The sequence below is a fragment of the Ranitomeya variabilis genome, chromosome 2, assembly GCF_051348905.1.
Source record: "Ranitomeya variabilis isolate aRanVar5 chromosome 2, aRanVar5.hap1, whole genome shotgun sequence".
NCBI classification, from domain to species: Eukaryota; Metazoa; Chordata; class Amphibia; order Anura; family Dendrobatidae; genus Ranitomeya; species Ranitomeya variabilis.
Genome location: NC_135233.1, coordinates 507,879,745 through 507,904,812, shown reverse-complemented (window position 1 = coordinate 507,904,812; position 25,068 = coordinate 507,879,745). Strand labels below are relative to the sequence as shown.

General features: G+C 43.5%; 1 protein-coding gene across 1 annotated transcript in view; it reads left to right on the top strand.

Annotated features, from left to right (window-relative positions):
- The window catches only part of LGR4 (leucine rich repeat containing G protein-coupled receptor 4), a 92,643-nt gene extending 73,954 nt beyond the window's left edge, over positions 1–18,689 (top strand). Inside the window, exons 7-18 of the mRNA XM_077288041.1 lie at positions 4,902–4,970; positions 5,075–5,146; positions 6,417–6,488; positions 7,831–7,899; positions 9,605–9,676; positions 9,759–9,824; positions 9,939–10,010; positions 11,537–11,608; positions 12,037–12,162; positions 13,605–13,726; positions 14,132–14,209; positions 15,004–18,689. Coding sequence (XP_077144156.1) covers positions 4,902–4,970; positions 5,075–5,146; positions 6,417–6,488; positions 7,831–7,899; positions 9,605–9,676; positions 9,759–9,824; positions 9,939–10,010; positions 11,537–11,608; positions 12,037–12,162; positions 13,605–13,726; positions 14,132–14,209; positions 15,004–16,280 — 2,167 coding nt within the window. The 3' untranslated portion in view covers positions 16,281–18,689. The remainder of the gene's footprint in view (positions 1–4,901; positions 4,971–5,074; positions 5,147–6,416; positions 6,489–7,830; positions 7,900–9,604; positions 9,677–9,758; positions 9,825–9,938; positions 10,011–11,536; positions 11,609–12,036; positions 12,163–13,604; positions 13,727–14,131; positions 14,210–15,003) is intronic.
- The last annotated feature ends 6,379 nt before the right edge of the window (positions 18,690–25,068 follow it).

Genomic DNA, 25,068 nt, shown 5'->3' with positions numbered 1-25,068 from the left:
AGCTTATTTTTTTTCTTTTCCTACTGTCAGGACAGGAGCGCGGTTGCGCGTGGTCAGGGCACAATTTTTTTCATTATAGATCCGTTACTTAAGGGTATTGGACTCCTGGGACGACTTTCATAACTATCACCATTACCTTTCTCTTTAATATGCGCAGGAAGAGATGACTTTCTAGATGACCTTTCTTGGGGAATACATGTACACTGTTTCACCATTGCTTTTGTTAGGGAGGCATGAGATTTTGGAACCTCTAGTTTTCTCTGTTGTGTAAAAGACGGCAACCTCTGTAGTTCATGAATGAGGAGGATCAGGACTGAATGTTACACCAGTGAAATATTGGGAAAGGAAAATGGTACGGCACAGTGTAGCAATTCACATTCCTGGAACCAGGCATGGTTTTTATTTCTGGACAGTCCCTTTAAAGTTGCAGCCATCTATGTAGCATTATTAGAAGTGTAACCTTGCCGCACTGGGGGCTACCTGCGGACAAGTCTCACCAAGGGCTACGTCTACATGGGGCTTCTATGTTCTCTTCATATTTGGGTCCATTTTCAAAGTTGGCAATTTTGTGTTTTGTTTTTTTTTTTCTTTCTTTTTTTTAAATAGCACGTTATTTATTGAAAAAATACACGGTAATTAGTACTTTTGCAATACACACTGGCTATTGGTGGTCATACTATCACTTTTGAGGAAGAGTTTTTTTAAGTAGGCTCCATAGTTAGAGGCAGGATTATAAGAGGCAACACCTCTAATTACACAGGATCCACTAATAGGTGACGTCACCGCTCTCCTGCTCCCCCTCTCATCACAGTGACTCTTGCACATGCTCATTAGACACCACAATACAAATGAAGGGATCAGGAGTCCGCCATTGTGGCTAATGTTCATGTGTTCTCTTCTGAAACAGGAAGTTTGTCTAAAATGTGGCCAGTGTGAAAACTGCATGATTTCTGTTTTTAACAAAGTTGTGTGGGGATGGAAAAAAGTTTTCCACAAAAATCTGATTTCAACAATAGGTCATTTTCTGATGGCTTCCCTATAAATCACACCCAAAAATGTGATTCCACCTTGCCATAGCCAATACTTAATAATATTATTGTTCACCTATTCCTTTGTCCCTAATGTGCATGTATGAGAGACACAGAAATACACTGTGATCCCTGTTAGTGTCAGGTACTGATGTGAATGGTGAATTTCTGTACAGCGCTGCGCTATATGTTGGTGCCATATAAGAAATGAAGACCTTCTCCTGTGACTTATCCACACCAAATGTTGGCATGTAGGCCTGCGTCCTAGAGTAGTAGTTCTGCTGTATTGTATTACATGTGCTTCAGCCAGACTTTTGTTCCTCTTGACTTGTTTCCTTCTGTCCCTGACCCTGCGCAGCCCCCATTACTGCCGTCTCCTCACACGGAGGCCGTAGGAAGGATACAGAACATTCATAACTTCTGAAAACTAGGAAAGCCCATCCCTTTATCAGTCCATGTAACCACGGTCACATCTCTTCCAATTCACCCCCGGCAGAAAGTCGCACAGCGGAGGAGGGTGCAAGACCGTTAGGGGGGATATGATCAGTAAACACGACCGTGCCATTCTCCTGATCAGAGACCTCACGTTGCGCGGGTTCCTCCACCCGGAGGCCTGCGTCGCGGGTTCCTCCACCCGGAGGCCTGCGTCGCGGGTTCCTCCACCCGGAGGCCTGCGTCGCGGGTTCCTCCACCCGGAGGCCTGCGTCGCGGGTTCCTCCACCCGGAGGCCTGCGTCGCGGGTTCCTCCACCCGGAGGCCTGCGACGCGGGTTCCTCCACCCGGAGGCCTGCGTCGCGGGTTCCTCCACCCGGAGGCCACCATATGCACAGATGTTGGTCTGATTTTACTATTTTATATTAGGGGTCGCACATGGCTATGAGGCCAGATGACCCTATTCTTTTTCCTGCAGAAAGCAATCGACATTGCTACAGAAGGCAAATGGTGGTTTTATTTTTTTCTTTTTTATAAATGAAACCCATTTGCTAAAATATATTTTTAGCCAAAATTACATGTATTTAAGTAAACACTATTTAACACGAAGTTGAGAAAGTGTGGTGTGTTTTTTTTTCTTTCTTTTTTTTTTTTCTCCTTTTCTTTGTCCTGTGTGGGTGGGACAAAAATGGGAAAATAAACCACTAGATACAAACACAAGAAAAATACATTTATATTTGAATAAATAAAGCTCCTTAAACCGCGCGCGCTCAGACACTGGGGCTCGCGCGCTCAGGTGCACGCTCAGACACTGGGGCTCGCGCGCTCAGGTGCACGCTCAGACACTGGGGCTCGCGCGCTCAGGTGCACGCTCAGACACGGGGGCTCGCGCGCTCAGGTGCACGCTCAGACACGGGGGCTCGCGCGCTCAGGTGCACGCTCAGACACGGGGGCTCGCGCGCTCAGGTGCACGCTCAGACACGGGGGCTCGCGCGCTCAGGTGCACGCTCAGACACGGGGGCTCGCGCGCTCAGGTGCACGCTCAGACACGGGGGCTCGCGCGCTCAGGTGCATGCTCAGACACTGGGGCTCGCGCGCTCAGGTGCACGCTCAGACACGGGGGCTCGCGCGCTCAGGTGCACGCTCAGACACGGGGGCTCGCGCGCTCAGGTGCACGCTCAGACACGGGGGCGCGCGCGCTCAGGCGCTCGCTCAGACACGGGCACGCACGCACGCACGGGCACGCGCTCCCTGCATTATCTGAGCTCGATGCCTCTGCTGCATACATCAGTGATAACGCCGCTCTTCTCCTCACGCCTTTTGCTCGGTCACCTCTACTACTTCTCGCCCAGTACCGTATTTCCTCCCAGAATGTGCGTCCTCTGCATTCTCGCATTTCCGTGCAGCACATGAAGCCGCTGGTCTGAACTGAGCTGACCCCTGGCCATTGTTTTGCTGGATCAGATATAAACTGTACACTGAAGGAAGTAATTAAAGATGGAAAGACAAATAGTGTGGTGTACCCAGGGGATAAAGGATACCACAGATTTTCATTTACACGCCAGCCCTTCCACTGTGTTTTAGGCGGATGTGTAGGAGAATAATCTGCCTTTTTGTTTTTCTATTCAGTATATATTTAGTATATCGGCACTTTGTCTGTTTGATTTACTATATTTATTGTCCCAAGCAATGTAGTAAAGCCGTCATCCGTAAAAGACCTATTGTTGAAGACAGGTTTGTCTTAAAGCATTGCCAAAATTTTAGTTTTAAAAAAAAAAATCATTTTTTCCCCCCTTCACATCTTGCAGTTGTCACTGGGCCAGACTTGCTCCTTTACAGCAGTTTTGTTCTCATCAGAGGCAGGATTACAGTGACTGATAACACCTCAATACCCTGCTGATAACACCAGATCCGGCAATCACAACAGCTGATGTCACAGCTCCCTGCTCCTCCTCCCTTCACAATCACCTTTGCTCATGCTTAATACAAAAGATGGGGTCTGGATCTGACTATTGAGGCTAGGTGCATGATGGTGTTTCCTGAAACAATAAGAAGTCCGTTAAAAACAGCGGCCAATGTGAAAATGGCAAAATTTCTAGTTATTTATGTAAATGGCATGTTTTATTTACAAAGTGAAATATGACATGTTTTAAAATAAATATATGCCCTTAGGCAAAAATATTTAAAATCTACATTTAACACAAGAACCTGATTCAAACAGTAATTTTCTCATGATGACGTCATGTTTAAAAGATCAACGTTCCCTTTTTATCTACGTTATAAGGACTTACACATATATATTAGTCTAACATAGGCCGAACCTGCCTTCAGCAGTGGGCATGGCTGACTGCTTAGTATTGGGGCGCCCAACTCTCGCCCCACAGAATGTTATTAGGACTTACACATATACAATAGTCTAACATAGGCCGAACCTGCCTCTAGCAGTGGGCATGGCTGACTGCTTAGTATTGGGGCGCCCAACTCCCGCCCCACAGAATGTTATTAGGACTTACACATATACAATAGTCTAACATAGGCCGAACCTGCCTTCAGCAGTGGGCATGGCTGACTGCTTAGTATTGGGGCGCCCAACTCTCGCCCCACAGAATGTTATTAGGACTTACACATATACAATAGTCTAACATAGGCCGAACCTGCCTCTAGCAGTGGGCATGGCTGACTGCTTAGTATTGGGGCGCCCAACTCCCGCCCCACAGAATGTTATTAGGACTTACACATATACAATAGTCTAACATAGGCCGAACCTGCCTCTAGCAGTGGGCATGGCTGACTGCTTAGTATTGGGGCGCCCAACTCCCGCCCCACAGAATGTTATTAGGACTTACACATATACAATAGTCTAACATAGGCCGAACCTGCCTCTAGCAGTGGGCATGGCTGTCTGCTTAGTATTGGGGCGCCCAACTCCCGCTCCACAGAATGTTAGGGGAGATGAGGAGCTGGCATATCTGATTTTTGGACTGCCGATCCCTTTATTCTTGACAGTTTGTGCCTGCATTTGAAAACTGCAGTGTTTTGGAAGCCTGCAGCATAACAATTCTTTTAGTGTTTTTTGATCCATAGAAAGCAATGAGAAAGTGTAAAAACACTGCGAGAAAACCAACGGCGTTTTTCAGTATTTTTGTAGGGTCTTGGTTTAATTTAACTACCTTTATCCAACATGTACTGTAGATACAGCACACGTCATCCACACTAGATAAATGGGTGTTTTGAGCGCAGCATTTTTACTGCCAAAAGTGTAGGTTCTGACTTTTTAGGAAAAAACGCAGCGAAAATGTGTGTGAACATAGCCTTAATGTGACTAGGCCCAACGGCTCCGACCTGGTTGTGAACCCTCTAATATCAGGATGTCGGCGAGGGTTTTCTTTTGTAACAGTAGGTACTCAAAGATTAATTGTGCATTTTGTTTTATAATTTCAGTGATCTGAACTACAATAACCTTGTGGAGTTTCCTGATGTCATCAAGTCGCTGAGCAATTTAAAGGAGCTGTAAGTACTGCGCTCCGGTGTGCAGGACATCTGCCCGTGTGTTGGGTCTGCAGTCTGTGTAATATCGGTGATGCTCTAAAATGTCTCCATGTTTGTGTATATAGGGGCTTCCACAGCAACTCCATTACGACCATTCCTGATGGAGCCTTTGAGAAAAACCCTTTACTAAAAAGCATGTAAGTATCTGCGGTGTAGGCACCACCCGCCACAGACTGCGGCCCCTGCCGCCAACATTCTAGGTTAATATTTAATTGTGGTTTCATAGTAAAGTTGGGCGACCAGTTCACACCTGCCGAGTGCTGTGCTTGTATGAGACTCAGTGTCTGCAGCCTCCTAGATTTGTCACCAATCAGACATGTTAACCCTTTCTAAACTGGGACTTTTGTTTTGATATTTTCAGTACATAAGCAACTGTCCATTGTTATCTCCCAGCATGGCCCCCAAAGATTGGCGGGTAGACTTTTATCCATGCAGACCGTTGTATGGCTGCACAAACCATCTCTGCCATGGAGCTTCCCAATTAAAGGATTATTTAAAAAAAAAAAAAAGAGGGTATCCCTTTTTTGTGTGATAGGAGTTAACTTGCTGATCACGTAGGGTCTCATCGTTGGGACCCCAAAGCGAGCCTGAGATTGGAGCTTTGGAAATCCGAATACATTGCTCTACAGCGCTAACCTCATTGACGCAGCGGAGGTGTGCGTGTGCAGTCTGCTCTCCATTCATTGTCTATAGTACCAGCCGAGCACTGCACTTAGCAGTACCATGGACAACGAATAGATTGGAGGCCACCCATGGGCACCTGCTCCTTTCAGGTTGGCGCTGCAGAGCAACGGTCTAAGGGGTTCTACAGCCGGGATCCATGAGGGGTCCAAGCTGTCTGACATTCATTGATGGTTATTACTCCACCTTTGGATAAGGGATCATTTTGTGTTTTTTGCAATAGCCCTTTAAAACAACTGTTTTTAAATAGGAGGTAGATATAAGCCCAAACCATTGGTTGTAAATGCATGTCAGATTGTTAACCCTTATTCTGTTCTCTCTCTTTGGTGTGATTATGATTTAGTCCTTTTTTTTATTTTTATTTTTATTCTTTTGATCAGAGGACGCTGAGATGTGACATTTTACTACAGGAGTAGAGCCGCTGGCCACAGATCTCGACTACAGGTCCTGGCACAAGCGATGCTGGTGTTGGCTCACCACCAGTAATTCTTTACTGGTCAATGCTTTACTGGTGAGCCAAGGCCAGCACAGCTTGTGCCAGGACCTGTAGTCGAGATCTGTGGCCAGCGGCTCTACGCCTGTAGTAAAATGTCACGTCTCAGTGTCCTCTGGTAAAAAAAATAAAGGACATGCTGGGGTTTGTGGTGTCTCCGCTGCTGAAGAGCCTCAGGTTGCAGACTCGTGCCCTATATTGTTACTGAGTTGCTGGATTTTTTTCTTTTTCAGACAACTTTATGATAATCCCTTGTCTTTCGTTGGGAATTCGGCTTTCCAGAACTTATCAGACCTGCGCTTCTTGTAAGTACTTGTCTCCCCTCTACTAGGACGTGTGAAGTGAGATACTTGACCCAGCCGTGGTCCGTCTGCCTTCTGTTACTACTGCATGCTTTATATTCACCCCATGACCTCTGTAATGGTTGAGCTAAAGGGATTTTCTAGTTGTATGAAAATTAAAGCTTAATCAGATGGTAGAAAATGATAAGGAAAAGTGGAGCCGCTGTCCATGGCAGCCAATTAGGTTACTCTAAAAAACGGGAGATGGAGTCTCTGGTAGTGAAGGGAAGCTACACGATTTCATTTGCACCAGTTTTAATAAATCTGTTTTGACTCCTCATATTCAAAAGGAAGTGGTGGTGAATAGGAAGGTGCTAGTAACTTGTCTGTCTCCATACACTGGAGCACTCCTGTGTGGTCGTAGAGCCGCGGCCAGTCTTATCTGGTGCTGGCCGATCTCTGGGAGAAAAGAAGGACAGGCAGTCAGAAATTGGATGTGCTGTATCCATAACGCCCCCAACAATCAATCGTGCGAGGCTCCCAGGTTAGACTGTCAGCCAAACCTGTTATCGGCAGTTTCAGCTGCCATCAGTCTCATGTGTATGGGGCCATCACACTCCTTATAGATGAGCGTGCTCCTCACTTGTATCCAGTCTGGCCATCCTCTGTGAGAGTCATAAGTGGCCCAACATGTCACCTGAACCCGAGCGCCCAGAGTATGGGACAGACTCCCTGACGGTCCGTATGTCTCATGTGTATGGGGCCATCACACTCCTTATAGATGAGCGTGCTCCTCACTTGTATCCAGTCTGGCCATCCTCTGTGAGAGTCATAAGTGGCCCAACATGTCACCTGAACCCGAGCGCCCAGAGTATGGGACAGACTCCCTGACGGTCCGTATGTCTCATGTGTATGGGGCCATCACACTCCTTATAGATGAGCGTGCTCCTCACTTGTATCCAGTCTGGCCATCCTCTGTGAGAGTCATAAGTGGCCCAACATGTCACCTGAACCCGAGCGCCCAGAGTATGGGACAGACTCCCTGACGGTCTGTATGTCTCATGTGTATGAGGCCATCACACTCCTTATAGATGAGCGTGCTCCTCACTTGCATCCAGTCTGGCCATCCTGTGTGAGAGTCATAAGTGGCCCAACATGTCACCTGAACCCGAGCGCTCAAGAGTATGGGGCAGACTCCCCAACGGTCCATAGGTCTTGTGCACCTGTTGCCATGTTTTTCCCAACAACCAGTGCTCCAACCAGTAAACCCTAAAATCTTCAGTTGCTGTTTACTAATTGCATAGTTAAATATGTCTAATTGTCAAGCAGTTGCTAATGACTCCTTTTTTTTTTTTTTTGCCACAAGGGTGATCAGAGGGGCGTCTGATATCCAGTGGTTTCCAAACCTGACGGGAACCATTAATCTCGAGAGTCTGTGAGTGTTTATTTTACTTTCCGTTTTGTTTTGTTTCTCTCCTCCACCATGTAAGCTCAGCTCATCTCTTACTATCTGGGCTCAGGCCCGCTCTTTACCTAGACCTAAACATGCAATCGGGCCTCTTCTCCAGTTCCATCCAAAGCTGCACTGGCTGCTTCCTAATCCATCAGCACCGTCCTGACAGACCAGAGCGCACACTTTGTAGTGTTGTCTTCTGACTAATGTTCAATCAATGACTGGTCTAACAGGAACCTGTCACCGGAGTCCTCCTGCCCAAACCATGGATGGCATGAGTCAGAGCTTAGCTGCAATATTACAGTCATGCATATATTTTTTTCTGAAATGCTTTGGCATTTCAGATAATATTATAGGTTTATAGGAACCATTTTGGCTGAAGACTAGCATAGTCTGGCTCCACACCCAGCTGCCTCTTCCCAGGTGATTGACACGCTGCTCGCTATGCAGGAGACCTGTCAATCACCTGTAGCAGCGCTAGATTTGTAAAGCATGTTTTGTGTGACACCTGGCTGCATTAGTGCAGGGAGGATCTGATTCTTGGCGCCTGCAGTTCTGTCGGTATGAATCAGGGACTCTGCACAGAATGACTGATCAGACCAAGCACAGGGGCCAATCCTTTATGTACACTTTCTTACCTGCTTGTTTTCTATCTCCTCCCTTCTTTGGTTCTGTGAAGCCGGAGATGACCATTAAAGAGGAGGTGGCGATAGATGGGAAAACAAGCAGGTGGGGAGGTGTGATAAATGATTGGCCCCGCCTGGAAGCACCAAGTGGCGGGACTTAGTTTGAACAGTCATTCTGTGCTGACATTCCCTTTAAATACTAACTCTCCTGTGCACCATGACTGTAAAGGCAGAGGATGGTGGGAGGGATATAATTATATAATAATTTTTTTAGGACAGACGGGACTGGAGGAGAAATGAGAATTGTCCAGAATCAGAAAAAAGTGAGACACACATCATGCACAACATTTAACACTTTCTGTTCTATTTTCCCTTCTAATGCTGAACTTTTATTTGAAACCAGTTTATTTTTTTGTAATGTAGCTTTATATGTGATGGTAATGTAAAGCTATTTGTGTAGAACAAGTTTATTCCTCCATGGTGCCAAGAAGTATCGTTTCTCCTTGTGGAGAGTGACATGATAAGCATGTCGAGGTGAGGAGACCTAAAGCCGCAATGCTCCTCTGGTAAATATGCAAATTGTCTCTTCAGAGAGGAAGAGGACTGGAACTCTAGTGCCACCTATAGGAAGTAGCAATCCTAACAGTCAATGTCGACTCTTTAACGAGCCTTGTCACTCTCCACAAGGAGAAACGATACTTCTTGGATCCCGGTCAGACGCCTCTCAATCAGCCAAACCAGATCTCCACTTTGTGCTGACGAGGGGCAGTACCCTGAAACAGTGTCTGCAAATTGAGATTCTGGTTTGGCTATTATCCTAAGTTATGTGACAAGGCTCGTTAAAGGGTCGACATTGACTGTTAGGATTGCTACTTCCAATAGGTGGCACTAGAGTTCTAGTCCTCTTCCTCTCTGAAGAGACAATTTGCATATTCCTCCATGGTGGAAATGCCAGCTTGAGCTGTGCTAAGTTATTGGTCGGCATCTGCCCTACAATCTGCTCCTTCTCACTTATCTAATCTCCACATCTTACTTCCATACACTTCTTCTGTGTTGTACAGGACCTTGACAGGCACCAAGATAAGAAGCGTCCCACTGAACCTGTGCCAGGAGCAGAAGATGCTGCGATCTCTGTGAGTCCAGATCTGGGTCTGCTACTTCTAACCCTCACGTCTTCTTTGATCTGCCTTTCCATGCGTTTGTTTTTTCTTCCAGGGACCTCTCCTACAATGAGATTACATCACTGACCGGACTGAAGGGCTGCGGCTTGCTGGAAGAAGTGTAAGGAGCGATAGATGTGAATGATGTGGCCATGTATATTCTTATCATGCGTTCCACCGTTCTCTTAGCTGAGGTTATAATTCTCTTTAATAGACATTTTTGTTTCTTTTATAGTTCCCTGCAGCACAATCAAATCACAGAGGTTCAAAACGAGTCTTTGCAAGGCCTGACCTCCCTCCGCACGCTGTGAGTACTTGATACCACTGTCCTCCTTAGGGTTTTATACGCTCTCTCATCACTAGAAGCTGTGCATGCCCATGCTATCACACTGCCTCCACCATGTTTCACAGAGGATGTTTGGATCACAAGCTGTTTCAAGCCTTCTCCATTCTTTCTTCTTCCCATGATTCTGGTGCAGATTTATCTTCATTTAATCTGTCCAATGAATACATTTCCAGAACTGGGTTGCAGAACATTCTTTAGATTTTTTGGGGGGAGGAAGTCTAATTGGAACTTTCTATTTTTAAGGCTGAGTAATGGTTTGCATCTTGTGGTGAACCCTCTATTTGCTCTCATGAAGACTTCACTTTATGGTAGACATGGATAATGAAACACATCCTGGAGAGTGTTCTTCACTTAGGAGTATGATGTGATTTTTTTTTTTTTTTTTCTTCACCATGGATATGATTCTGCAATCATCCACCATTGTTGTATTCTATGGACGTCCAGACCTTTTTAGTTTCCAAGCTCACCAGTGCACCCCCACAATGTACCAAACTGTTGATTTGGCCATTCCTAACATTTCTGCTATCTCTCTGATGGATTTTTTTTAGCCTAATGATGTCTAATTCTCTTCCATTGAAAGCTCTCTTTGACCGCATGTTGTGGGTTCACAGCAACAGATTCCAAAAGCAAATGCCACACGTGGAATCTGCTCCAGACTTTTTACCTGCTTAATTGATTGATTAATGCAAAAGGGCTTTTAAGATAATAATCCAATTACTTTTGGTCCCTTGCAAAACAAGCAGGAGCTTGTAATTCCTAAATCCTTACTCTAATTAGGATTTGACTACCGTCAAATTAAGGCTGAGAGTCTTCACTTTACGTACAAATTGATTATATGAGTATATCCTGAATGTTTTAACAAACAGCTAAAATGCCCAAACTTGTGTCACTGTCCAAATATATCTGGACCTAACTGTATGTGGTTCCCAAGGCCACATTCACATGTTGCAGATGTTTTCCCTGCTGCAGATTCCACTATCAGCAGCATGAATCAGAGCTTGCCTGCGCAGTTGCAGCCAGGTATGTCGTTCTGTGAAATTCTGCAGCATGTCAGAGTAAATAGTTTGAAAAGCCATGGACTATAGGGGAGGCCTGAGTAGTCCGGGGCTGTTACTGTCTGGCTTTTCTCATGTGTACATTGGGCAAGACCTGCCAGTCAACTGGGGCAGAGAGAACCCGGGCCGGAGGCTGCACCGGACAAGTCAGGTCTTTCCCTACAGTCCTTGGCTAGCACTGCAAACTATATTTTCTCTGAACTGCCACATGAATGCAGGGAGAAGTTCTCTTTAAACAGTGGATTTCCACTGACCATATTGGTCGGTTATTATGTTTATAGGGAGAACCAACGTTAAATGCTGCCGCTTTGTACCTATAGGATCTAAATCTGCTGTAGGCAATAACTGTAAGCCTCTCATATGGATCTCTCACCAATTATAAAAGCAATGGCCTCCATAACGTCTAATTCTGCTTGTTTGTCTCTTTCGCAGGGACCTCAGTAGAAATGCAATCAGCCGGATCCATGGTGACTCTTTCAGCACTCTGACGTCTATATCTAGACTGTAAGTGACCAGTCCAAGATCGTCACTTCATCTTACAAAACCGACTCTAAAACATGTTAATAATTTTCCTCTCTTCTCATTTTTCAATTACTGTATACAGTAATCTGCCTTTGTATGCTAAGAGGATTTACCTTCTCGAAGTATTTAATAAGATTATATCCCCCCAGGGTAATCGCCAGAAATCAGCGCAATTTACCGTTGAAATAACAAATGTGCTTTGAAAAGGGCATTTCAGTCAGATTAAGGGTTTTGTGGCGTTAGATAGAAATGTCAAGTGCATGTGCTGAGCCGACTGGCGGAATCTGTCAGTATTAAATGACTTGGTTACCTAATAAGAAAGTCACAGACCGCCGGCGCCCAAAGTGCCCACGCTGTGTATTTGTATTGTCTTTTCTTCTGCTGATTATGTTGCTTATTGATATTTTCAGAGACCTGAGTTTTAATCAGTTGTCGTCATTTCCAACTGGAGGACTTCATGGATTAACTCAGCTAAAACTCACAGGAAATCCAACGTTCAGAGACTCGCTGTCGGCTAAAGACTTCCTGAAGCTGCAGTAAGTGATGCTCAGTATTCCGGTGTACACACGCACATCATTCTTGCTGCTCGACAATTCTTCATAACGTTTCTTTACACTTTTACGCATTGCATACATTCCTTTGTTAAAGACATTCAGTGAGGTCCTTACCCTTGGGACCCCCACCAAGCAGCAGAACAAGGACCATGGTGCTTCATTGTTGGTCCAGGTGAGTGTGGCTGTGCCTGGTGGTGATCCTCAGCCAGCTACTGAGAACCGTACAGAGCTGCCGGACTAGACACAGCCACCCACACGAGGACTTTCCTCTGCCTGGATGAACAAAGAAGGGCCCGGTGTTCTGACTGACCAGGCTGGTGAAGGTCAGGCAATGACCATACATTGCTGTCCGATCCTGAGGATTGACCCTTGATTCAATAACCTCGATAGCTCCTGTTAAAGTGATGGCTAACTTTTATTTGTCATAGACCAGTGTATTAATACAGAATCTGTAATATGCCATTCATTTAATTTGTGTCTCAGGTCTTGGACTAAGTGGCCTGCAAACCCGCTTTGGCATAATGCAGAGATGTATATACCTATAAGCCACAAACATTAATTTAAGGGGGTTTTCAGTGTAAGATCTTTCTCACCTGTCCACTGGTTAGCTGACAAATGTTAGATTGGCACTTATACTTCTCGCTCCTCTGCTTCCTCACATCTGCACTTTATTTTTTCAACTCCACTAGAGAGTAGATTAGTAGGGGAGCGCACATCGGACTTTCTCACCATATAAACTTCTTAGGGCTCATTTAGATGAAGTCAGTAATCTGGTAAAGCATTCATTACAACTCTTAGCTGCCGATTGTCGTCTAGTCCAAACATCTCAGCTTTCACTGGTCAAACAAGCGAAATGCTCGGTTCATTGGGTGGTTGGATCGTTCATGCTGGCAATAAGATGCTATGTAGCACATAACCCGTGTAAACCGGAGGTGTATGGCAGATAATGCAACTGTTGTGTGTGTGCAATATCCTTAACGATCTTTCAGTCGTCCTGTCTAATTAGACCACTAGACGACCAATGACTTTTATATAGTCAAGCAGAGGTAGATTAATGGCTTCTTCTGAATGGTCCCTTTCTCTCCATGTTAACTGGTGGGTGAGGACTGCAATCTCTGTTCCAGTGGTCAGTGTGAACATGACCATTTACCCAGTGTATAGGTCATGTTTTCAAATTAAATACCTCATTGTACCCAAGGAAAAAAAATGCTCCGCTTATTGTGGGTCGGCCTAGTCCACTTTAGAAGCTGATATGTTTGATAAGCCGTGTCTGCTCGGTCAGTGTATTCTGAAAATACATTGCAATGACACACGCAGTGCCCACATTTCCGTGGGTTACAGTGAATACATTTCTCACACATCCTCCCTATTTTAACTTTTGATTAAATGAAAATGTTGACTTGACTTCCCCCTCTTTGCTTTAGGTCGGTGTCGGTTCCTTACGCTTACCAGTGTTGTGCGTTTTCTGCATGTGATTCTTATGTGACCTCCACTGTGGATGATGATGGGTCAAAGTACCAGAAGCTTTTGCAGGATCACGAGAAAGGTACTTGCCTAAATGTGCCCCGAAAAAAAATAAAAATATATTACATACATACATACATACATACATGCATGCATGCATGCATGCATGCATACATACATACATACATACATATTATGAACTTAACCCACTGATTCCAAACGTAGGTTCAAAATGATGTGCCAGCTGTTTTTCGACAAGTGCCCCATCCCCTTGATTGTTTTCATGGGCACAATGCCGTACATGTGATAGTGACTACCAGGTACCGCAGCTCTGGCCAGATCATGTTAATGGAGCTGCAGTAACAGGCAAAGCCCCTATGTAGACACAGCAATGAGATCAGATCAGACCCCAGAACATAAGTAACACTTCTGTAGTATTTTGGAGTGATATTGTCCGCGGAGTAAGAACAAATGTACTCTCTCATAGGTGCCATTGAAGATGACATAATCTCGGAGGAGGTTAAAGACCATGTGCAAACCGTTGTTCACTGCAATCCTTCTACAGGTAAGTGTTCTTTAGATTCCCCCTAGTAGTGTGCATTAGTGTTGTAGATTTCACTTATCTCTAGGCAGAACCAAGGAGTTGGGTGCATTAATTTCTAAATGCCTCACTTTGGGTAGCCCTATACATGGTAGTCCAATGATACAATTGGTGGGTACGGGTGACTTCTTTTTAAAAGGGTATTCTTAAGTTTTGAAGTAATGCATTACCCATGGGACCGAGGATCTGAAGAGCCCCATGTGGGTGGTGCAGTGTTCGATCATGTACATTCATTCTTAATGGACCGTTGGATGTAGCTGACAACTGCGCTTTCCTAGTCTTCTGCACTCCCACAAGAGTGAATTGAGCTGCAGTGCATGTGATCAACTACCGCACCATTCACACTGCGCTCTTCAGGGCCCCTATTCCCTTGATCTGAGAGTGCCCAGTAGAAGGACCCCCAGCAATCAGGACGTTGTCTTCCATCCCAGGATAGGTGATAACTTCCAAACTTGGGAACTAATGTACATGGGGAAAAGAATGGTTATTGTAACACCTCACAAATTAGGCCAATTATCAAGTCATTATTTTGATCAGGCCAAAGACTGTAGTAAGGTATAGTGAGCTTGTGGCAGAATACGACAGATCTGGTTATTGGAAAGTCTAGGATGAATGACCAGAATGCATAATGATTCCAGCTATAGTTGCAATACAATTTTTTTTTTTTTACCCACCTCCCCACTGTTGCACCCTTTCCTTAGATATATACCACTTGGAAATCCCCGGACTGTCTAATTTTCCCATACCTTGTTTTTTAGGTGCTTTTAAACCCTGTGAATTTCTCCTTGGTAGCTGGATGATTCGGCTCACTGTATGGTTCATCTTTTTGCTGGCTGTCGTCTTCAATGTCATCGTCATCATGACCATGTTTGCTTCCTGCTCCACCATGTCCTCCTCCAAGCTCTTTGTAGGTCTCATCGCCGTCTCCAATCTCTTCATGGGCATCTATACAGGAATTCTGACTGTATTGGACACGGCCTCTTGGGGACAGTTTGCACAGTTTGGCATCTGGTGGGAAACTGGCAGTGGATGTAAAGTAGCTGGGTTCCTTGCAATTTTCTCTTCAGAGAGTGCCATTTTCTTCTTGACCTTGGCAGCCATTGAACGGAGCTTGTCTGCAAAGGATATCATTAAGAAGGAAAAGAGCCAACATTTAAAGAAATTTCAGATTGCCTCAGTCATCGCTCTGTTTCTTGCAATAGGAACGGGATGTCTGCCTTTGTTTCACGTTGGAGAATTTTCTTCTTCTCCTCTGTGTTTGCCTTTCCCAACAGGAGAGACGCCATCTTTAGGTTTTACAGTTACATTAGTTCTTCTAAACTCCTTGGCATTTTTGGTGATGGTTATAACCTATACAAAACTATATTGCACTTTGGAGAAAGAAGACCTCTCTGAGAATGCCGAGTCCAGCATGATCAAACATGTCGCCTGGCTCATCTTCACCAATTGCATCTTCTTCTGCCCTGTCGCCTTCTTTTCATTTGCACCACTCATCACTGCAATATCCATAACCCCTGAAATCATGAAGTCTGTGACTTTGATATTTTTTCCTTTGCCAGCCTGCCTCAACCCTGTGCTGTATGTATTTTTCAACCCCAAGTTTAAGGAAGACTGGAAGCTGCTACGGTGGCACTTGTCCAAGAGACGTGGCTCTGTTGCAGTTGCGACCAATGCCCAGAGGGGATGCGTGACACAAGATTTTTACTATGACTTTGGAATGTATTCTCACCTACAAGGCAACTATGCAGTGTGTGATTACTGTGAGTCTGTCCTCCTAAAGAATCCACCACCTTGTAAACACTTAATAAAGTCTCACAGTTGTCCAACATTGGCCGTCGTGCCCTGCCATCGGTCAGAAAATTACTGGTCAGACATTGGAACTCAGTCTGCCCACTCGGACTGCGCAGATGAAGAAGATTCATTTGTGTCCGATAGCTCTGACCAGGTCCAGGCATGTGGTCGAGCCTGCTTCTACCAGAGTCGTGGCTTCCCATTGGTTCGCTATGCATATAATATACCAAGAATGAAGGACTAAGCGGATGATGGACCTGTTCATATGGAATATAGTTGTGGTCGAAGAGCACAATCCATTACCGACCTAACATCAAAGGGAGCACTTTTATATAAGCATGTCACTTATAAGAAGGGAAGACGACAAGGGATGTCAGGACTCTTAAGCGCAACCCTTTGTTGTCTACTGGGCGGTGTATTTTGCACTGCAAGCAGTTACATGCCTGTGCAGGAGACAGAAGTCTAAAGACTTTGACTGTTTGGACTACAAATAATATGTAAACCAAAATTTTCTCTGCAATTGTTTTGTTATGTCTGTCTTCTAATCTACGTATCGTGTTGTCTTTTTCAACAGTGTGATGTCTGTATGTTAGCTCAGCGTCGTCTCCTAGATCGGCCATGTTGCATTGTGCTGATGTTGAGGGATCGTCATTGTATGAAGACAGCTGTTAATGGTCTTCAGCAGCAAAGTTGCCTCTGTTTCGTAACTCAGAATAACTTACTACAGGGCCTAAAAGGGACAGTCTGTAATCTGAAGGGTGATTTCTAATGTCTGTACACCAGATGTGTCCCAGCTAGCCGTGCTATGATGCCCCCTTATGTGTACTGGCACCCCAGTGGGATCTATGTCTAGCAGAAGTGTGTTCTAAATTAACAGCTGTCTTGTAGGTAAGCATAGACCAAAAATAAAATTACAGTATTATAGAAGGGGTTAACACTTACAAGGGCTAGAAATACTAGTAACGGCAATAGGTTTTCTAGTAATAGGGGAATAGTGCTTGTTGCCCACCCTGCACGATCTGGTTACACTTAGGATCCTTGTGGCTTTTGGGAGATCTCCAGTAGGGCTGGGGACACGCTTGCGAGTGTGATGCGAGAAACTGGCGCATCAATACCTGGCACTCAGCACCGGAGTGTACGGCTGCATGTATTTTTATGCAGCTGCACGCTCTGGGCCTGAGTGCCGGGTATTGATGCGAGAGACACTCGCATCACACTCGCAAGTGTGACCCTGGCCTATGTGACAAATACAGTGGCTACATATTGCAAACATTACATTTTGTAGCCATACTGACCTAATGATGTGAGACAATATTACTTGTGCCTTATTATTGATCCAAGGGGTCCCACTTGGGCACCCACACTGTGGTCTGAGCCATCTCTTCTTACCATACTTTTGAGCGTATCAGAAAGGCCCTAAGTGAAAATTACCATGCCATCATCTACGATGGAACAGTTTACCATACTAGTATCCGGGTGCTTAGTGGAGATCCAGTCACCTATGGAAAGACACAAAACATAGCACAAATAGTGAAAAGGGCCTATATTTGCCATGTGGAAAGTTCTCCACGCCGTTGTACACTCTACTGTCTGTGGACTCCTTCGAGGCTAAACCTTGTTTCTGTGAACACTGCCAAAATGTATACAGACTCCATAGACTGGACCACAGACTCCATAGACTGGACCACAACTCTTGTACCACCTTATAAAGCACATCTCTATCTTGGCACCCAGTATTCATTATAAAAATGGAGACAACCATTTTAGGGTATCTTTGGCCTAGGAACCAAGCAGCTAAAGTCCATTTGCTACTTTTGTTGACGCTGCAGGGAAATTGAAGTATTACAGGGCACCCATGAATGAGTGGGATGTCTCCATAGTGCGTAGACTCTTGTCCTCCAGAGACACTATTTGTAGCTGCTGTGGTTTATAGATGCGTCCTAGACCACAAACCCTTTATTAGCTGAAGATGCCTTGATGGCATATTTGGAAATGGGTTTTCAGATCAGGTAACACTTTCACAATCACTGTCACAATTTCACAATCTTTTTTTTTTTTTTAAGCACTTAATTTGAATAAGTCTAATTTTGATTCATTTTTTTTTTTTCAAATGAATTCTAAATCTTTAGCCTCAATCTGAAATAAGTGGTAAAGTTAAATACAGATTTCTATTTTTTTAGGACATTTCTTTCTGACCTTAATTCTTTAGATGCGTGATGGGTGCACACAAATGGCACAATTTGTTAAACCCCTTATTTCTCCCCATGACCTTCCCTTTCCTTCCTTTTCATTTTGTTTTAGAGACATTCCGATCTTAACCTTGAAGCTAGATTGAAGTTTTACAAATCAAGCTGTATATAGTGAGCATATTTTTTTATCTTTCTATTCTAAATTATTTGATAGAGCACAAGGTTGGGATGTATAGCTTCAGTTTTTTATTTTGTCAATTAAAGCTACCTCCTTTAAACTATATTGGCTGCCAGTAGCAGAATGAATCGGTTTATATACTTTCTCGCCTTGTAAATAAGCTCTTTTGTACATAGCTGCTGTACAAGTTGTTGTATATTAATCACGGGAGGGGGTTTTACTTTGTATATTGTAATTTTTGTTTTTATATGAAAAGCTTTTAACAAGTAAAGAATTATTTCCATTTTGTGTGTCCTCTTCTTGGGTGAATTGCAATGATTTGGGCACACTTGATTTGTTTCGGCATGTATATAATAAGACCCTTATGGCAGAATCCAGAGATTGGTGAGTTTGACATAAATATGTTGAAGACTGCACATTGTCAGCAAAATGTTTCATATGGGGTTGCTGGAGGACCCTTTATTGCCCCCTAAACATTTGGCACTGCACAGAGATTTCTGTTGAAAACTTTTTGGCACAATATTCTAGACAAGGCTCCATTTATATGAATGACAGTATTGCACCACGCTGAGACTTTCATCCTGAAACTCTGGTGCAGCACACAACTACTGCCATTGTAATAATTATCCCGATAACTTTGCATGTTCGACTGTTCATTAGGACTCGGGCAGGTCATGATTTGAGGTACATTTCTGGAGGGGGGGGGGGGGGCGCATTTCAGGACTGGTATTAGTAAACTGATCTAGGCCACACTTTTTCCAGATGCCGCCTGTGTACAAGCATGGGGCTGCTACTAGAAAACAGTGTTTTCCAGGATAGTAAAGGGTTTGATTTTAACCCTAACTGTCATGTGACATACCTGTACCAGGCTAAGTAGTGGAGCTTGCTCTATACATGGCAAGTGCTGGATGTGTTATGCTGGCAGGTTTAAATCCCTCTTTTGGGCTTAGCAAAAAAAACAAACAAAGTAAACGATGAAAAAAGCCTCACTTTCACAAAAAGGTGTGCATTGCGTGGCTGTTTTTTATTTTTCTATTTTGCAATATCATATTGGAGAAGCAAAAAAAAATGGCAATATTGAGGTATGTGTGTGTGTATGTATGTGTGTGTGTATGTATGTATATGTGTGTGTATATATATATATATATATATATATATATATATATATATATATATATATATATATATATATATATATATATACTCATCCGACTGCAAAATTGAAGAAACATTGATATATAATTCATATTTACAAAAAAAACACTAAAGAAGCCCTCCAATTACTCCACTGATGGGGAAAAATAGAGGTAAAGGTAAAAAAAAAAATAACGGTAGCACAAAGCACATTTTATTAAGGTTTACAGTTTTTTATTATATACAGTAAAATAGGCCTTTTCTATGCACCTTTTGGTCACCTGCTTCATTCTACTGATCCTGTGAGAGCTGCAGCAAATGTTAGAACCGTAGAACTAAACTTGGGTCTCCTTACTGTCGGTTACCTGTCTCACACTGGTAACTCCCCTTTTCATTTAGAACAATCTCTGGAGGCAGGGTGACATGGAGATCTGTGTCCGGCCCTTAGTCCTGAACAGCTCATTAACATATAAGAAAAACTTGTGTTTCTCTGGAATAAGACGTCAGGTCACAGATATCAAGGTATCATTTTAGTCCGCTTCCTATGACCTGCATACCCATATAGACGGCTTAAGAGGGTTGATCCTAATGACAAATTCCCTTTAACCCCTTTCTGCCATTGGACGTACTATTCCGTCCATGTGGGGTGGGCCTTACTTCCCAAGGACGGAATAGTACGTCCAGCACGATCAGCCACGCTCACTGGGGGAGCGCGGCCGGGTGTCAGCTGACTATCGCAGCTGACATCCGGCACTATGTGCCAGGAGGCACATTAACCCCCGGCACACTGCGATCAAATATGATCGCAGTGTTCCGGCGGTATAGGGAAGCATCGCGCAGGGAGGGGGCTCCCTGCGGGCTTCCCGGAGACCCCCGGAGCAACGCGATGTGATCGCGTTGCTGCGAGGGTCTCTTACCTCCTCCCTGCAGCAGGCCCGGATCCAAGATGGCCGCGGCGTCCGGGTCCTGCAGGGAGGTGGCTTCACAGCGCCTGCTCAGAGCAGGCGCCGGGAAGCCTGAATCTGTGCACCTCAGATCGCTGATCTGCCACAGCGCACAGCAAAGTGTCAGATCGGCGATCTTACACTATAACATGATCCCCCCCCCCCCCCCGGGGCAATGTTGGAGTGTAAAAAATATATATATATATATATATATATATATATATATATATTCACATATATATATATATATATTCACATATATATATATATATATTCACATATATATATATATATATTCACATATATATATATATATTCACATATATATATATATATTCACATATATATATATATATTCACATATATATATATATATTCACATGTGTAAAAAAAAAAATAAATAAATAGTACACATATGTAGTATCGCCGCGTCCGTAACGACCCGACCTATAACTGTCCCACTAGTTAACCCCTTCAGTGAACACCGTAAAAAAAAACCGCTTTATTATCATACCGCCAAACAAAAAGTGGAATAACACGCGATCAAAAAGACAGATATAAATAACCATGGTACCGCTGAAAACGTCATCTTGTCCGCAAAAAACGAGCCGCCATACAGCGTCATCAAAGAAAAAATAAAAGTTAGTCCTCAGAATAAAACGATGCAAAAATAATTTTTTTCTATAAAATAGTTTTTATCGTATAAAAGCACCAAAACATAAAAAAATTATATAAATGAGGTATCGCTGTAATCGTACTGTCCCAAAGAAAACTGCTTTATCCATTTTACCAAACGTGGAATGGTATAAACGCCTCCCCCAAAAGAAATTCATGAATAGCTGGTTTTTGGTCTTTCTGCCTCACAAAAATCGGAATAAAAAGCGATCAAAAAATGTCATGTGCCCGAAAATGTTACCAATAAAAACGTCAACTCGTCCCGCAAAAACCAAGACCTCACATGACTCTGTGGACCAAAATATGGAAAAATTATAGCTCTCAAAATGTGGTAACGCAAAAAATATTTTTTGCAATAAAAAGCGTCTTTCAGTGTGTGACGGCTGCCAATCATAAAAATCCGCTAAAAACCCCGCAATAAAAGTAAATCAAACCCCCCTTCATCACCCCCTTAGTTAGCGAAAAATTAAAAAATTACAAAAATGTATTTATTTCCATTTTCCCATTAGGGCTAGGGTTAGGGCTAGGGTTAGGGTTGGGGCTAGGGTTAAGGCTACAGTTAGGGTTGGGGCTAAAGTTAGGGTTAGGGTTTGGATTACATTTACGGTTGGGATTAGGGTTAGGGATGTGGTTAGGGTTTCCGTTGGGATTAGGGTTAGGGATGTGTTTGGATTAGGGTTTCAGTTATAATTGGGGGGTATCCACTGTTTAGGCACATCAGGGGCTCTCCAAACGCGACATGGCGTCCGATCTCAATTCCAGCCAATTCTGCGTTGAAAAAGTAAAACAGTGCTCCTTCCCTTCCGAGCTCTCCCGTGCGCACAAACGGGTTTACCCCAACATATGGGGTATCGGCGTACTCAGGACGCATTGGACAACAACTTTTGGGGTCCAATTTCTCCTGCTACCCTTGGGAAAATACAAAACTGGGGGCTAAAAAATAATTTTTGTGGAAAAAAACAAAAAAAGATTATTTTCACGGCTCTGCGTTATAAACTGTAGTGAAACACTTGGGGGTTCAAAGTTCTCAAAACACATCTAGATGAGTTCCTTAGGGGGTCTACTTTCCAAAATGGTGTTACTTGTGGGGGGTTTCAATGTGTAGGCACATCAGGGGCTCTCCAAACGCAGCATGGCGTCCCATCTCAATTCCTGTCAATTTTGCATTGAAAAGTCAAACAGCGCTCCTTCCCTTCCGAGCTCTCCCATGCGCCCAAACAGTGGTTTACCCCCACATATGGGGTATCAGCGTACTCAGGACAAATTGTACAACAACTTTTGGGGTCCAATTTCTTCTCTTACCCTTGGGAAAATAAAAAATTGGGGGCGAAAAGATCATTTTTGTGAAAAAATATGATTTTTTATTTTTACGGCTCTGCATTATAAACTTCTGTGAATCACTTAATGGGTCAAAGTGCTCACCACACATCTAGATAAGTTCCTTAGGGGGTCTACTTTCCAAAATGGTGTCACTTGTGGGGGGTTTCAATGTTTAGGCACATCAGGGGCTCTCCAAACGCAACATGGCGTCCCATCTCAATTCCAGTCAATTTTGCATTGAAAAGTCAAATGGTGCTCCTTCGCTTCCGAGCTCTGCTATGCTCCCAAACAGTGGTTTACCCCCACATATGGGGTATCGGCGTACTCAGGACAAATTGTACAACAACTTTTGAGGTCCATTTTCTCCTGTTACCCTCGGTAAAATAAAACAAATTGGAGCTGAAGTAAATTGTTTGTGAAAAAAAGTTAAATGTTCATTTTTATTTAAACATTCCAAAAATTCCTGTGAAACACCTGAAGGGTTAATAAACTTCTTGAATGTGGTTTTGAGCACCTTGAGGGGTGCAGTTTTTAGAATGGTGTCACACTTGGTTATTTTCTATCATATAGACCCCTCAAAATGACTTAAAATGAGATGTGGTCCCTAAAAAAAAAAAAAATGGTGTTGTAAAAAATGAGAAATTGCTGGTCAACTTTTAACCCTTATAACTCCCTAACAGAAAAAGAATTTTGGCTGATGTAAAGTAGACATGTGGGAAATGTTACTTATTAAGTAGTTTGTGACATATCTCTGTGATTTAATTGCATAAAAATTCAAAGTTGGAAAATTGCGAAATTTTCAAAATTTTTGCCAAATTTCCATTTTTTTCACAAATAAAGGCAGGTAATATCAAAGAAATTTTATCACTATCATGAAGTACCATATGTCTCGAGAAAACAATGTCAGAATCACCAAGATCCGTTGAAGTGTTCCAGAGTTATAACCTCATAAAAGGACAGTGGTCAGAATTGTAAAAATTGGCCTGGTCATTAACGTGCAAACCACCCTTGGGGGTAAAGGGGTTAAAGTGTTAATCCCAGAATCCTTTTCCATGTTTGCATATATCATGCATAGGGGATCATTTGCTGATTAGTGAGGCCCAAAGTGATCCTCAGAAAGAGAATGAATTGTCTGAGATTGCTGGAAGTGGCCATATATGTACTCTATCGCCAACAGTTTCATAGACAATAGAGTGGAGCATGCACATGTCCACTGGGTTCTGGAGAGCCCTGTTCTTGGGCTTGCTGGGGAGCCCCCTCCCACAGTCAGTGTTATTCACTGTCCATAGCATAAGGGATAACTTTTTTGGGGGAATAACCCTTTAAATTGAATGTCCACTTCCTAATTGTGCTCCCATTTTTCGCCACTGCTTGATCATAAATACCTGTGGAGAGGTATGCGATTGTAGCATGTCTTTTAATGCAGGTGGCGAATCCAATCCATGTTTTCTCTAAAGAAGGCTTACTGTATAGTTGTCCCTCCTGTGTTTCCAGTCACGCTGACCCCGGCTTCATTCCAGATTGTCAATGAGCAAACATATTTCAGCTGTTAACAATGACCACTTTGCAGGTGCATATGTTAGCGGCTAAATACGGCTTGGGCATTCCAGATTTATTTCATGCTCTACTAGAGCATAGATACAAGCAATTTATAAAATGTTCATTTATTTCACATGTAATGGTGTGTATAGCCTTAATATAACTGGCCAAGATCAAACCAGACTGGGATTGTTCACTTGTCCTCATCAGACCTTGTTCTTCCAGTCATATCTTGACTTGCACAAGCGAGCTATTATTTTTTTAATCAAGTTTTTTTTATTGTAAATCTGAATGAAAGGTTCACCTAATATTTGATATCAATAAGACATATAAAATCAAACCAAGGAGCCAAAGACCCGACCAGAATATGATGAGACTTCAATTGCTGTAAATTAGAAGGAACCGGATTGTACCTGTGGGTTAAATTAGCATTGCATAGGTTCTATCTAGAAATGTTCTTATGAAAGTTATTATTTCTAGCATCCCTTCTGATTTCATCTTTATGGTGTTTAACAGCTATACAGGAAGTTCGATGGCAGTATAAATTTCATAGAATTATAGAATGGTAGAGTTGGAAGGGATCTCCGTGGTCATCGTGTCCAACCCCCTGCTCAAAGCAGGATTCACTAACCCATCTTAAACAGATGTCTGTTCAGCCTCTGTTTGAAGACTTCCATTGAAGGAGAACTCGCCACATCTCATGGCAGCCTGTTCCACCCATTGATCACCCTCACTGTCAAAAACTTTTCTAATATCTACCGTATTTTCTGGTGTATAAGACGACTGGGCGTATAAGACGACCCCCACCTTTTCCATATAAAATATGGAGTTTGGGATATACTCGCCGTATAAGACGGGGGTCGTCTTATATGGTGTGTGGGGTCCGGATGGTTCCCAGGGTCTGGAGGAGAGTAAGTGTATAGCCCCCTCCCCCAGCACCAGATAACCTCTGGCTTCTCAGCTACCGGGGGTAACTGAGACGCCGGAGAACATGATTCAGGTCGTTTTTTTCTGTCCCCAGTCACGTGATTGCCATTCTTCACCAAATAAAGG